Source organism: Diabrotica virgifera, chromosome 1 (assembly GCF_917563875.1).
Source record: "Diabrotica virgifera virgifera chromosome 1, PGI_DIABVI_V3a".
Taxonomy (NCBI): domain Eukaryota; kingdom Metazoa; phylum Arthropoda; class Insecta; order Coleoptera; family Chrysomelidae; genus Diabrotica; species Diabrotica virgifera.
Genome location: NC_065443.1, coordinates 281,948,397 through 281,961,200, shown reverse-complemented (window position 1 = coordinate 281,961,200; position 12,804 = coordinate 281,948,397). Strand labels below are relative to the sequence as shown.

The window sequence follows — 12,804 nt, the reverse complement described above, 5'->3', positions numbered from 1 at the left end:
TACTTTTCACCAGATTATTGATTACGTATTGGTTGTATTCGGTGGGATTTTGTATTGGATTAAAGAAGGGCTCCCGCCATTCTTTAATACCGCTAAGTTGGAAAAAAAACGTTTGTGCGATGAAAAAATTTAAAGTTGTATGTATTTTTTAATCCACATTATAAAAAGATAATAAAATACAAGTCCAAAAAATGTTTTAGGGGTGGACAACCCTTATCATCTAGGGGGATAAAAATCGGTCGAACCGTTTCAGAGGAGTTTGGGAACGTACTTTATGACACAAGAATTTTATATAATATAAGATACTATTTTATTAATCATATTTTTGTTAAGAATCTGATTTGCTAGATTAAATGAATTTTTACCGAAAAATATATATCAAACGAAATCGAATTAAAACACAAATGTTTAGAAACACGTTATTTAATAAAAAACTTCACAAAAACTACACTCTGTAAGAATTGTAAACAAACGTTTTAATTTTTACCCAATCAATTGATTGAAAGTTTTCTCCAGCTTTATTTTTTTTAAATTTCTGTACGTCTGCTTTTTTCGGAACCCTTTTTTCTTTTATGAATCTTGTAAAGTATTTAAGCATAGTTTGTTTGTCCTTTTCGGTCCATCGGTGCCTTGCAATCGCTAAAAAAAGTTAATACATAAATAGTTATTTATGATATAAGTGTTAAAAGTACACGTTTAAGGTAAGCATGTGAAAGTTTGCAGAATGAGCTATAGCAAGTTCTGCAATTCACATGAGTGCCTTAAAAATGTACTTTTTAACACGCATATCATACAATATTTTTTCTACAAACGTAATTACAGAACAATATCTACAAAAACTTTTACTTGAACTTGACTGACATTCCATTTTTATATTTTTTGACATTACATCAAAATTGTCTATACGAACTGCAGTGCCTTAAAAATATTTTAAAGCACTAGTGCCTTAAAGTAGCATTTTTAACGCACGCATGGAGTGCTAAAAATTGCATTTTTAACACGGTTGTAGAAAAAAAATAATACTTAAAAATTGTAACAAAAAATATGCCGTAAATTAGTTATAAAATTTGGAAAGCATTTTTAATTTTAACAAAAACAGGTAATTGTCCTTTTACAAATAAAATTATTATATTATAGTTTTTTACGAATAAATATTTTTTAAATCCTATTAGGTAATAAATGTATTATTAAATTAAAACAATTGTATTACGAGTAGCAGAGTAATAGTTATCTAAAGAAATTACCATTTGAAGTGCTTTCGGTTTTTTCAGTAGTTGGCACCTCCTTTCTTTTTGTAACTAAAAAAATCAAATAATACATGCATTTTTTCGATATACTCTTATTAAAACTGCTTTACCTTTATTATTTTGCATTGGATGCGTCATTTCATCGGTAAATAACTTTCTTTTACCCTTCGACGAAACTTTTTCTGCAAATTAATAATAATTAGTTATTTGTTACTTTTAAGTAGAAAACTGCTTTTAAGAGTTAGGAGCTACTCATCTTTTTTTTTCATTTATAACATTTATTGTAATGATTTTTTAAGACTTCGTTTATAATAATCTTTTACCTACCATTTTTATTAGCTTGTTCAATCTTTTCGTCGGTTACATCGCTAAAATTACTTTTAGGACTCCAAGAATGAGTAGGCTCTGTTAATTCTAAAAAATGGATTATTAAACTTTTAGGCAATTACCAATGCGAGTACACTAATTCTACCTTTTTCATTTATTTCATTTACTTCTGTTTCTATGTTTTCAATTTCCAAGTAGTCATTTTCTTCTATATTGATATCGTCTAAGCTCTTTCCTTTGTAAATATTAACATCACCTTTATTCAAAGCGATCATTAGTTTGGCTATTTTTGCAGTCTGGTATAGATCTTGAGGAAGTCTAAAAAATATTACAACTATTAATTATGCTAATATAATAATAAACCACTTTAACAAGATTGGCTTACCTATACCATTCTTCATGGGTTTTTTTTGTATGGCCCATAAAAATGGCTAATTGTTCCATGTCAGTATTATTAATGTCCATAATCTGTAAAATTGTTGCAGTCTGTTTTCGAAATTTGGTAGAAGTTAGAGAGTTGGGATCCTTTGCCCCACAGTTTTTTGCAAATTGTTTAATTACACTTGTTCCATGAAACCAACCTTTCGACGAATTTGGATTTGCAAATATGTATTTATTATCTTCTGGAATTAATTTTATTTTTTCCCTTATTTTAATCATCAGCTCAATTTTCTCGTTTAAAAAAGGAGAAATTAAAATAGCTACAGGTTTGCTACCTTTTCCACCTGTAATAATTCTTCTAAAGTTTCTACACAATAGTTTTTCTGAAACAGTTAAACTTTCAGCAATTTCTTTTTGAACACTGGGCTCCGCAAATGATCTTTTGTAAGTAGAAATTTCAAGGTATTGAATCTCACCGATGCGTTTTCTATTTAGTATTAAAAGAAGGGCCATTATTCCTTTTGCTAAGGTTTTATATAAAGGAAGTAAATCATTTTTGTCATTTTGTGTCCCCTCCTTTTCTAAAAGTTTGTTTAATTTTTTGGCACTGTCTTCAACCAGATTTTTGACAAAATTATTAAACTTAATTACGTCACTTGTCACCGGAAGTATTTGGGGTTTTTCCCATTGCTGTTCTTTCATTGTTTTAAGGGCTAATGAAGAAATTTCATTGGCCCAACTGGTCTCTAATAATGTTTTTAAATCTCGAATGCTTTTTTTTTCCTCATTAGGGTTTTTAAAGGTAAATAATGGGGATTTTTTTAAAATCATTCGATTAATTATATCGCATACTTGTTTTAAAGTGGTACCCATATGAAGTGCTAATGATGAAGATTTAAAGCTTTTATCGGCATTACTAAATCCCGAAATTACTTTTGTGGCCGTAACTAAATCGTCAAATAATTCTGGTTTCATAGCATCAATTAGGTTCTGAACAGGTGTGAACTCTCTAAGAGCAATCAAAAGTCTTGCTAATTCTCTCATTTTGTTGGACGTTACTGTTACAATTTGCTTTCTTTTATGTTTTTTAAGATGGATTTCCCCGAATAAACATATTAAAATATCATTTTTTGCGGTGGCGCTTATTTTATCTGCTTTCATAATGCAAAATACCTCTTTCTTTAATCTTGACTGTGATAAAAAACTGTTTTGGCAGCGAGAAGCCGCTAAAAATGTTTGGGATTGAGTTAAGGCATTTAGTCGCCCACTTTTTGTACCAGTGTGTTTTTCTTGGCATTTTTTAGCATGCTTATAGAAAAATTTTTTTTTGTACACCCCAGAACAGTTTTCGCAAACAACAAAATCGTCAAAGTCTAATGCTTGGGCTTCCGTGGGCCTTCGAACAGCCACCACTTTTTTTTCTTCTCTAAACAAATGAAAATTTCCTTCCTTGCGTAAAGAATCCCATAAGGTTTTCCTTTCATTAGATCCTTTTGGAAAAGATAAAATCTTTTTTACTCGACTTTCGTCAGCATGATTTCTTTCCAAATGTCTTGCAAAATGACTCACTTCTACGAAACAAATTGGACAGAAATTCTTTCTATCCCAAACTCTGTTTTTTCTATGTGAAAGGGCAACAATGGAATTATTAGTTTCGATCTAAAAAAATTAAAAGTAAGACTGTAAAAAAGTACATTTTAAAACTAAATTTAAACAATTTAAATTAATTAAAAAATTACAAGGGACAGGCCCGCGCCAAACACACTTGGCGCCCTTGAGCATTAAATTACTGTGCGCCTTCACCTATTAGGCCAGGGTAGATCCTGTTTCGAGATAAAAAAAAATTTAACAGCATTATGCATACTTTATTTTGTAATTATTCGTTTAAGTACTTGAAGGGAAGTGGATCGGAAGGAAAAAAAATTGAATGGGGGTTGGTGGGGGTGGTTTATAGGGGTGAAAAATTTGCCTTGCGATTTCCGGCTTAGGTTCGCAATTTTTCTAATAACATATAACGTAAAAGTTGTAGATATTAAAAAAACAAACAACTTTTGTTCTATGTATTTTTCAACATAACCTCAAAATTTACGAGAAAAATGCCAAACACCACTTTTTCATGTTCTTCGGTGTAACTTTAACAAAAATTATTTAAATTTAACAAAATTCCGGGAAATATACCTTTTTGCATCTAATATTTTTTTTAATTTTTTTTAATGGCGGATATTGAACGGTTTCCGAGAAATTTCAATCGAAAAATTTGGTAGCTCAAATTGAGCTTTTTAACTTTTGTAGGTGGGCATTATCTTCGTTGAAATGTGTACTTTCGAATGAAAAAAAAGGTCACCTTAAGAAAGAATTTTTTTGAAAATCGCAAAAAAAACCGAAAAAACCGGTTTTTAGGTTATAGAATTTAAGTGATCGTTATAATTTTGAAGTTATTTACTTAAATTTCGGTTCAAACTTTGTAAAACATGTTAACATAGTTATTTATAAATAGTTTTCAATTATTTAAACACGATCGGTTAATAAAACTATTGTTTTAACAATATTTTTGCATACAATTTTTTTGCAAAATTGACATGTTTGCTTGGAATTTTTTTTTTTGTATTTAAAAAAACAAATCGAAAGTATTACATATATGCAATTTTATGAAAAAGGCGATAGCTTTTGAGTAAAAATTCTTTGAAAATTTTAAAAAGTGGTAGACTAGTATAACTCTAGGTTTTTATGTGTTCAGGACCGTAGAAATAAAAAAGAACGTAATTTTAATTTTTTTTATTCAAAATTTTGTACAGATGTTTTAATTACAAAATTAAAAATGAAAACTTGTTACACGTGCACTTTACAAAAAAAATTTGATCAATTTATTTGTGCCTACTTCTTTTTGGAACTGGTTCATTAAAATTTTCAACGAATTTTTACTCAAAATCTATCGCCTTTTTCATAAAATTGCATAGAGTACTTTCGATTTGTTTTTTTTTAAATACAAAAAAAAAATTCCAAGCAAAAATGTCAATTTTGCAAAAAAAATTTTATGCAAAAATATTGTTTAAACAATAGTTTTATTAACTGAACGTGTTTAAATAATTGAAAACTGTTTATAAATAATAACTTAAAATTATTATAAATAATGTTAACAAATATGTTTTACAAAGTTTGAACCGAAATTTAAATAAATAACTTCAAAATTATAACGATCACTGAAATTCTATAACCTAAAAACCGTTTTTTTCGGATTTTCGCGATTTCCAAAAAAAATTCTCTCTTAAGGTGCCCTTTTTTTTCATTTGAAAGTACACGTTTCATCGAAGATAATGCCTACCTACAAAAGTCAAAAAGCTCAATTTGAGCTACCAAATTTTTCGATTGAATGTATAGTGTCATTTTATGAAAAAGTGAAATTTCTCGGAAACCGTTCGATATTCGCCATTAAAATTTTTTTAAAAAATATTAGATGCAAAAAGGTATATTTCCACCAAATTTGCTTATATTTAAATAATTTTTGTTAAAGTTACACCAAAAAACATAAAAAAGTGGTTTTTGGCGTTTTTCTAGTAAATTTTGAGGTTATGTTGAAAAATACATAGAACAAAATAAGTTGTTTGATTTTTTAATACCTACAACTTTTACGTTCAATATTATTAGAAAAAATGCGAACCTAAGCCGGAAATCGCAAGGCAAATTTTCCACCCCTATAAACCACCCCCACCGACCCCCATTCAAAATTTGTTTCTTACCGATCCACTTCCCCTCAAGTACTTAAACGAATAATTACAAAATAAAGTACGCATAATGCTGTTAAAATTTTTTTAGAATTTTGACTATTTTGAGAGGATCTACCTTGGCCTATATACCGCTTTTCACAAAATTTTAACTATGCACGTTTAAGAACGACAATCATAAATAACAGGTAAATGACGCTGGCCTATTGCTGGGCTCTGGGTTCATAATCCATAATCCGCCCTTCTGGCTAGTGGGAACAATGGTTAAGCATGCTGTCCTTGACTATTGAAGGAGGACAAAGATGTTTTCGTGCATAAACGTAAATTATGTATTTAACCTTTAACTACACGCGCTGGCGTATTTTGTACGCCAGATATAAGAATTCTACTGCACATATATTAAAAAATTTAATTTTTGACCTTGTTTATCTATCTAACCTGTCACTGGAATGTGATTTACAATTTGGTTTTAGTTTCGTTATAATCGGCGTTCTGAGAAGATCATAATTTACAGTTTGTTGGTGGACAATAATAGGTGGACAGTAATTTGTTGTTTCCGGTGGTGGTCAATATACACCACGATTATAATAATCTAAGTAGTAATATAAGTACATATTTTAATTGTTTTTTAGTCATTATGACACAAAATATATTTTTCTTTATAAACAATACTTTTTCTCCTGTAAAAAAAAGCACATTTAAAAAAAATTATTAGTAATTTTATTTATCATGGAATCCAGTTATTCCATGATTCCAGTTATAAATCCCAATTGGCTTACTGAGAAGGAACTCCAAGTATTCACTGATGCCGAATAATGTTTATAACAAACAACTAAATGTATTTCTTCAAAAAAAAATAAACAAATCCGCTGTTTTTAAGTGTATTTTCTTGTGGCGTATAAAGTACGCCACGCGTGTAGTTATGTTATAACTTGATGCGCGTGTAGTTAAAGGTTAAGATAGTTCTTGCGCTTTTTGTTATTTAGCCAAAAACCCGGAGCGCCTTTTCATAAATATATATCACTTATATATTATATCACGTATGGACAGAGCGGCCCTGACAAGGGATTCCCAATGACTGCTAATAATTATTAACCTAATAATTCTTTAACTTACGTTAGAAATATGGGGCTTTTCCGAGGGTTCGTCCTTTGTTAAAGTTGATTCAGGGCAAGTTACGTTTATGGTCTAAAATTAATAACATACAATCAGTAATGTCTATAAATAAATAAAGAATTACATTGAGCAATATCTTTTAAAATAAGTATCTACTTGTCATTTTGTATTTTACTTAAAATAAGGATTTATCCAATACTTTTTTGAACTGATTAAATATGTCGTATTAAAAAATTACCTTAAAAATTGGAATAATAGTTTCCTCTTCCCCTCCCTCAAACTCTATTTCCGTTTCGGGTACATATGAGGATGTGTCACGTGACTCGCTAAAGTCTTCATTGTCTTCATAGTCTCTATGGTCAGTATTTAGATTCGTGTCAATTTTGGTCAAAATTGGATAGCAATCAAAATTTACAGCTTTTAATGGAGTGTAAGTTTTTTCTTCCAGCTAAAGCAATATTTAATAATTAACACCAAAATAAGACTTTTTAAGATATTACGTTTTATAAAATAGAGCAAATAAGTAGTATGAAGGTGCAATAATATGTCGATAGGCGACTTAAACCATATTATATTTTTCGACTGCACTAAATATACACTTGAAACATTGGAACTAATGACGGAATTAAATAATATAAAATTTCCTCTTCCAGTAAATATTTCAGCACTCCTTGCTTCATTTGATAAAAGAGTCTATGACATATTAGTTCATTTTGTGATTAGGACGAAAGTAGACATTTGATCTTTCTTACGTCATAGTTTGTGGCAAATAGACTTTGTCTGCCAAAAACACACACACACACACACACACACACACACACACACACACACACACACACACACACACACACACACACACACACACACACACACACACACACACACACACACACACACACACACACACACACACACACACACACACACACACACACACACACACACACACACACACACACACACACACACACACACACACACACACACACACACACACACACACACACACACACACACACACACACACACACACACACACACACACACACACACACACACACACACACACACACACACACACACACACACACACACACACACACACACACACACACACACACACACACACACACACACACACACACACACACACACACACACACACACACACACACACACACACACACACACACACACACACACACACACACACACACACACACACACACACACACACACACACACACACACACACACACACACACACACACACACACACACACACACACACACACACACACACACACACACACACACACACACACACACACACACACACACACACACACACACACACACACACACACACACACACACACACACACACACACACACACACACACACACACACACACACACACACACACACACACACACACACACACACACACACACACACACACACACACACACACACACACACACACACACACACACACACACACACACACACACACACACACACACACACACACACACACACACACACACACACACACACACACACACACACACACACACACACACACACACACACACACACACACACACACACACACACACACACACACACACACACACACACACACACACACACACACACACACACACACACACACACACACACACACACACACACACACACACACACACACACACACACACACACACACACACACACACACACACACACACACACACACACACACACACACACACACACACACACACACACACACACACACACACACACACACACACACACACACACACACACACACACACACACACACACACACACACACACACACACACACACACACACACACACACACACACACACACACACACACACACACACACACACACACACACACACACACACACACACACACACACACACACACACACACACACACACACACACACACACACACACACACACACACACACACACACACACACACACACACACACACACACACACACACACACACACACACACACACACACACACACACACACACACACACACACACACACACACACACACACACACACACACACACACACACACACACACACACACACAAGTAGTATGAAAATAAACAAGTTTTTGTTAAATATTTTGTTTAAAACAATTTTTACCTTGTCGTACTCAGGCGATTTTGATGCTTTTTCCTCTAAATCATTTTCTTGAAATTCATATAAATCCAAGGTTTTGTTTAAAGGTTGTGAGTCGTTATCAATGTTATCATTAAGTTTAACATCTGGTTCCAGTAAAATATTTGCTTTGGGTTTTAAATGGTCCTGTTTTTTTTCTTTATCATACTTATTAAATGGAGTCTAAAAATTAAAATAGTTTTCTTGGTGTATACTTTAATTTACACTAAATGAGATCAAGACTTACCTCTACGTTATTTTTACTTTCAGATAATGTTGATTCATCTATTTTATTTTCTTGACATTCAAAAAAAAAGGGAGTTGTTATAGTTTGCAAGTAGTTATCAATTTTTTCTTTAAGGTTAACGTTCGATAAGATCTTTACATTGGGCTCTAAAAGCTCAGTTTTTTTCTTCGCATTTTGTTTCGTTTTGCTAGGCGGCCCAAAATAAGATTTCCCCATCTTATTTGCATTTGAATAATCTTTTTCTAAAAATTTAAGAAATAAATAAGAATAGAATAAAAAATTATTTATTCCACCAACAATTGCCAATAAAAAAACATAATTTATAAAAGCGCTCCGAAGTTTATAATAAAATGGCATTTTTTAATTTATTAATTCATTTATAATAAATATTTTGTAAAAACTTTAAATAATTAGACGTGTGTAAGTAATATTAACTACTTTGCATAAATTAAAAAACACTTGAGGTACTTACTTTTATTATTTTCGTCCAACGCGAGTTCCAAAATTTTTTTTGATCTATTTTCCATAGGTACCTAATATTTATCCTTGCGCCTAAAATCACTATTTTACGTCCGCCCTTACTATTCACAAGAATTAAAATAACCGCTGAAACAAAACTGTTAAATTCGAGGTGAAATATACAAACCGGGGAAGTACCTAAAATATTCGGCAAACAATACGAGACCCAGCGTTGTGGCAACATCGCTGGGTCTCATATTGTTTGCTGAGTGTGCCATGTATAACTGGCGGGACTCGCATGTCCTTTTGACTTGTAAGTGGGACTCGCACGGTATGCTCCGTATAGATTTTTTAAACTAAAAGATTTTTCTTACCCCTCTCTGGGGCCCATAAAAGTTCATATTATATTCTTTATTTTTCTATAATAAAAATCTAATTATACACTTTGGTTATGGTGGGTCTCGGGTGGTCTGCTGGATATATCGGGACTCGCATGGTGCGTTGCTCGCGTATATATATATATATATATATATATATATATATATATATACATAATCAGGTTTTTTTGACACGCCATTCGTATTACAGTGAACATTTCATTGGCTAGAATTATTAGTGACGAGTTTATATGACGTATATTTGGTGAGATGTTAAATGGTAACTGACGTTTGTTGGAGGTTAAATATAATGTTATATTATTGTTTTCAAATTATATTATATTTATTTACTTTATATTTTAACGCCACTTTATTTTTTAACTAATTTCACTTTCTCTTTCCTATCCTTGATTGGTCGATTAAGTTCGTAATAGTTTTGTTGTATGGTAGGTTTAGTTAGGCGTTAATTTTAAGAAATAATTGCTGGCTAAATGGGCACAGCTCCTAAAGGTCATAAAGGAAGAAGAAAAAAATAAACAAACAAAAATATTATATAACCTTCTATAGGACAATGTCAGTTTAACACTTATAGTACAGATAGCTATCTTTGTTTCAAACTCTTAAAGACAAAGAGAAACAATGTAGCCAGTAGTTGTTTGGGTAAATAAATATATCTTTTTTATTTGGCAACAGCGCCTTCCCGTGTCTATTTCATATCGGAAGCCACTGAAGCCAGTGTCAAATATGACTTATTCGTCCAGTTACTGATGGAAAGTTAGATACAAGTTATGGTTTGTTTTTTAACCAAGAGGAGTGATTCAAGTTTACCGCGCTGTATTGCTTGTTTGTAATAGGTCCAACCGCAGGCAAGTTTACTCCACTGTTATAAAATTTTGACACTAATGACATTTATCAAATTTTGACACTAGTGACATTTCATAGGTAACTTAAGTTATATCGGCGATTTTTGTATTTTCTGTGTTATTCCTTTAATTTTAAGATTGTTAGTCTGCTTTTATATAAAAAGCAGTTGCTTGGAACTCTTAAGCGACGTATTAATTTAATATAATATTTATGGATTATCGTTGAGGGCCGACTAGAGCAACCAAAAAAGAAAATGTATTTGGTTATTATTCTAGTGACTTTCTTGGGTGTGAATCTGTCTTTTTAGTTTACTCCTCCTGGTTAAAAAATAAAGTATAGTAAAAAGTAAACCAAATTCTTTCCTTCCTAGTCGGAAGCTTATTTTCAAGTCTCGTGATTTCGTATAATCTCTTGTACTGCCAGTTTCCACTTGTGCCAGTTTCACAGCAATTACATGAGAAATTTAAATATGCAACAAGAATAGAATGTTTAGTGTTTTCCATTTTGATTTAAACATGTTTCAAATAGACTGCACAAAAATATTAATTAACATTAAAAAATACGAACATAATAATGAAATATGCAATGTTTGTAACCAGCATTATAGTTATTAACACTTTAAGCATTACAGTTATTAAGCTACCAAGGGTATTATAAGGATAATAACGCTCGATGTCAATGGTGTATATACCGAGGGCTTTGGCCCGAGGGATATACGTTAACTGAAAGCGTTATTATCTATAATACCCGTGGTGCCTTCAACGTTTAATGTCCGACTAAATGATTCTTTATATGCAAAAAATTTGAATGAATTTTGAATTAATTAGTTTTCAAATAAGTACATTTACCAGCAGTAGTCGTAACGTAAATGTGGTAACCATAGTTTTACTTAGGTTATTTGTCAACTTGACAGTATTTAACTAGTTATTTAATACACTATACAGGGTGTTTCATTAATAATTGTCCATATAGTAACTGGAGAAACCTTAGCACAAAATACGAATATTTAACCTAAAACACTTAAAAATAAAATGTGCTTCCTTACTGAGTTACAGGGTGTTTTATCTAAAAATTTAAAAACTATTTTTGCTCAGCATTCTAAAACTATTCGACGTATCCTTTTCATACTTATCAGGAAGTATAAGTACTGTACCAACTACTAAATTATGTTAAACAAACGTTTCTGGCTATTACCAGAGGCGTACGACGGGGGCAAAGTGAATGGTTGACCCTTTCCAAATTCTACGCCACTGGTGAAATTGCTATTTTAGTTCAATTTTTGGATTCTCCAATACTTTCTATGAAAATAATATACTCTTCATTCGTAACGATAAAGTCATTAGTTTTCGAGATCTTTGAAATTAAAAATGAAACGACACGGTTATTTTGATTAATTGAGTGGCTTCATTTTTAATTTCAAATATCTCGAAAACTAATCATTTTACCGTTACGAATGAAGAGTATATTATTTACATAAAAAGTATTGCAAAATCAAAAAATTAAACTAAAATAGCAATTTCGTCAGTGGCGTAGAATTTGGGAAGGGTCATCCAGCCACTATCCCCTGTCGTACGCCTCTGGTAGTAGGTAGAAACGTTTATTTATCTTAATGTAGTGGGTGTACAGTACCTACACTTTCTGCCAAGTATGATAAGGATACGCCAAATAGTTTTAAAGTACTGGGTACAAATAATTTTTAAATTTTAATCATATGAATCATATCATAAATGAATCAAAATAACTGTGCCGTTTCATATTTAACTTCAAATATCTCGACAACTAATGACTTTATCGTTACCAATGAAGAGTATATTATTTACGTAGAAAGTATTGGAGAATCT

At 32.0% G+C, this 12,804-nt stretch overlaps 1 protein-coding gene across 3 annotated transcripts; it reads right to left on the bottom strand.

Annotated features, from left to right (window-relative positions):
- Positions 1–407: 407 nt before the first annotated feature.
- Positions 408–10,273, bottom strand: LOC126879134 (uncharacterized). Of its 3 annotated transcripts, XM_050642088.1 has the most exons (11): positions 9,736–10,273; positions 9,264–9,505; positions 9,002–9,199; positions 7,032–7,241; positions 6,794–6,865; positions 1,960–3,614; positions 1,720–1,892; positions 1,575–1,661; positions 1,358–1,429; positions 1,245–1,298; positions 408–639 (listed from the first exon to the last, which is right to left on the bottom strand). In XM_050642088.1, the coding sequence occupies exons 1-11, from the start codon at positions 9,788–9,790 to the stop codon at positions 446–448; spliced, it is 3,012 nt and encodes a 1,003-aa protein (XP_050498045.1). In that variant the 5' UTR covers positions 9,791–10,273; the 3' UTR covers positions 408–445. The 3 variants fall into 3 exon arrangements, with proteins under 3 accessions (XP_050498045.1, XP_050498043.1, XP_050498046.1); XM_050642086.1 differs by having other exon boundaries at positions 9,264–9,932; XM_050642089.1 differs by lacking the exons at positions 408–639; positions 1,245–1,298; positions 1,358–1,429; positions 1,575–1,661 and having other exon boundaries at positions 1,766–1,908; positions 9,264–9,932.
- Between the last annotated feature and the right edge of the window lie 2,531 nt (positions 10,274–12,804).

Bases quoted from the DNA above. Each gene is read 5' to 3' on its own strand.
- LOC126879134 (XM_050642086.1), bottom strand. From the start codon at position 9,620: ATGCCATTTTATTATAAACTTCGGAGCGCTTTTATAAATTATGTTTTT. The intron at 9,200-9,263 runs GTAAGTCTTGAT...TTTAATTTTTAG, and splicing joins AAAGTAAAAATAACGTAGAG to ACTCCATTTAATAAGTATGA. The intron at 1,299-1,357 runs GTAAAGCAGTTT...TGATTTTTTTAG, and splicing joins TCCAATGCAAAATAATAAAG to TTACAAAAAGAAAGGAGGTG.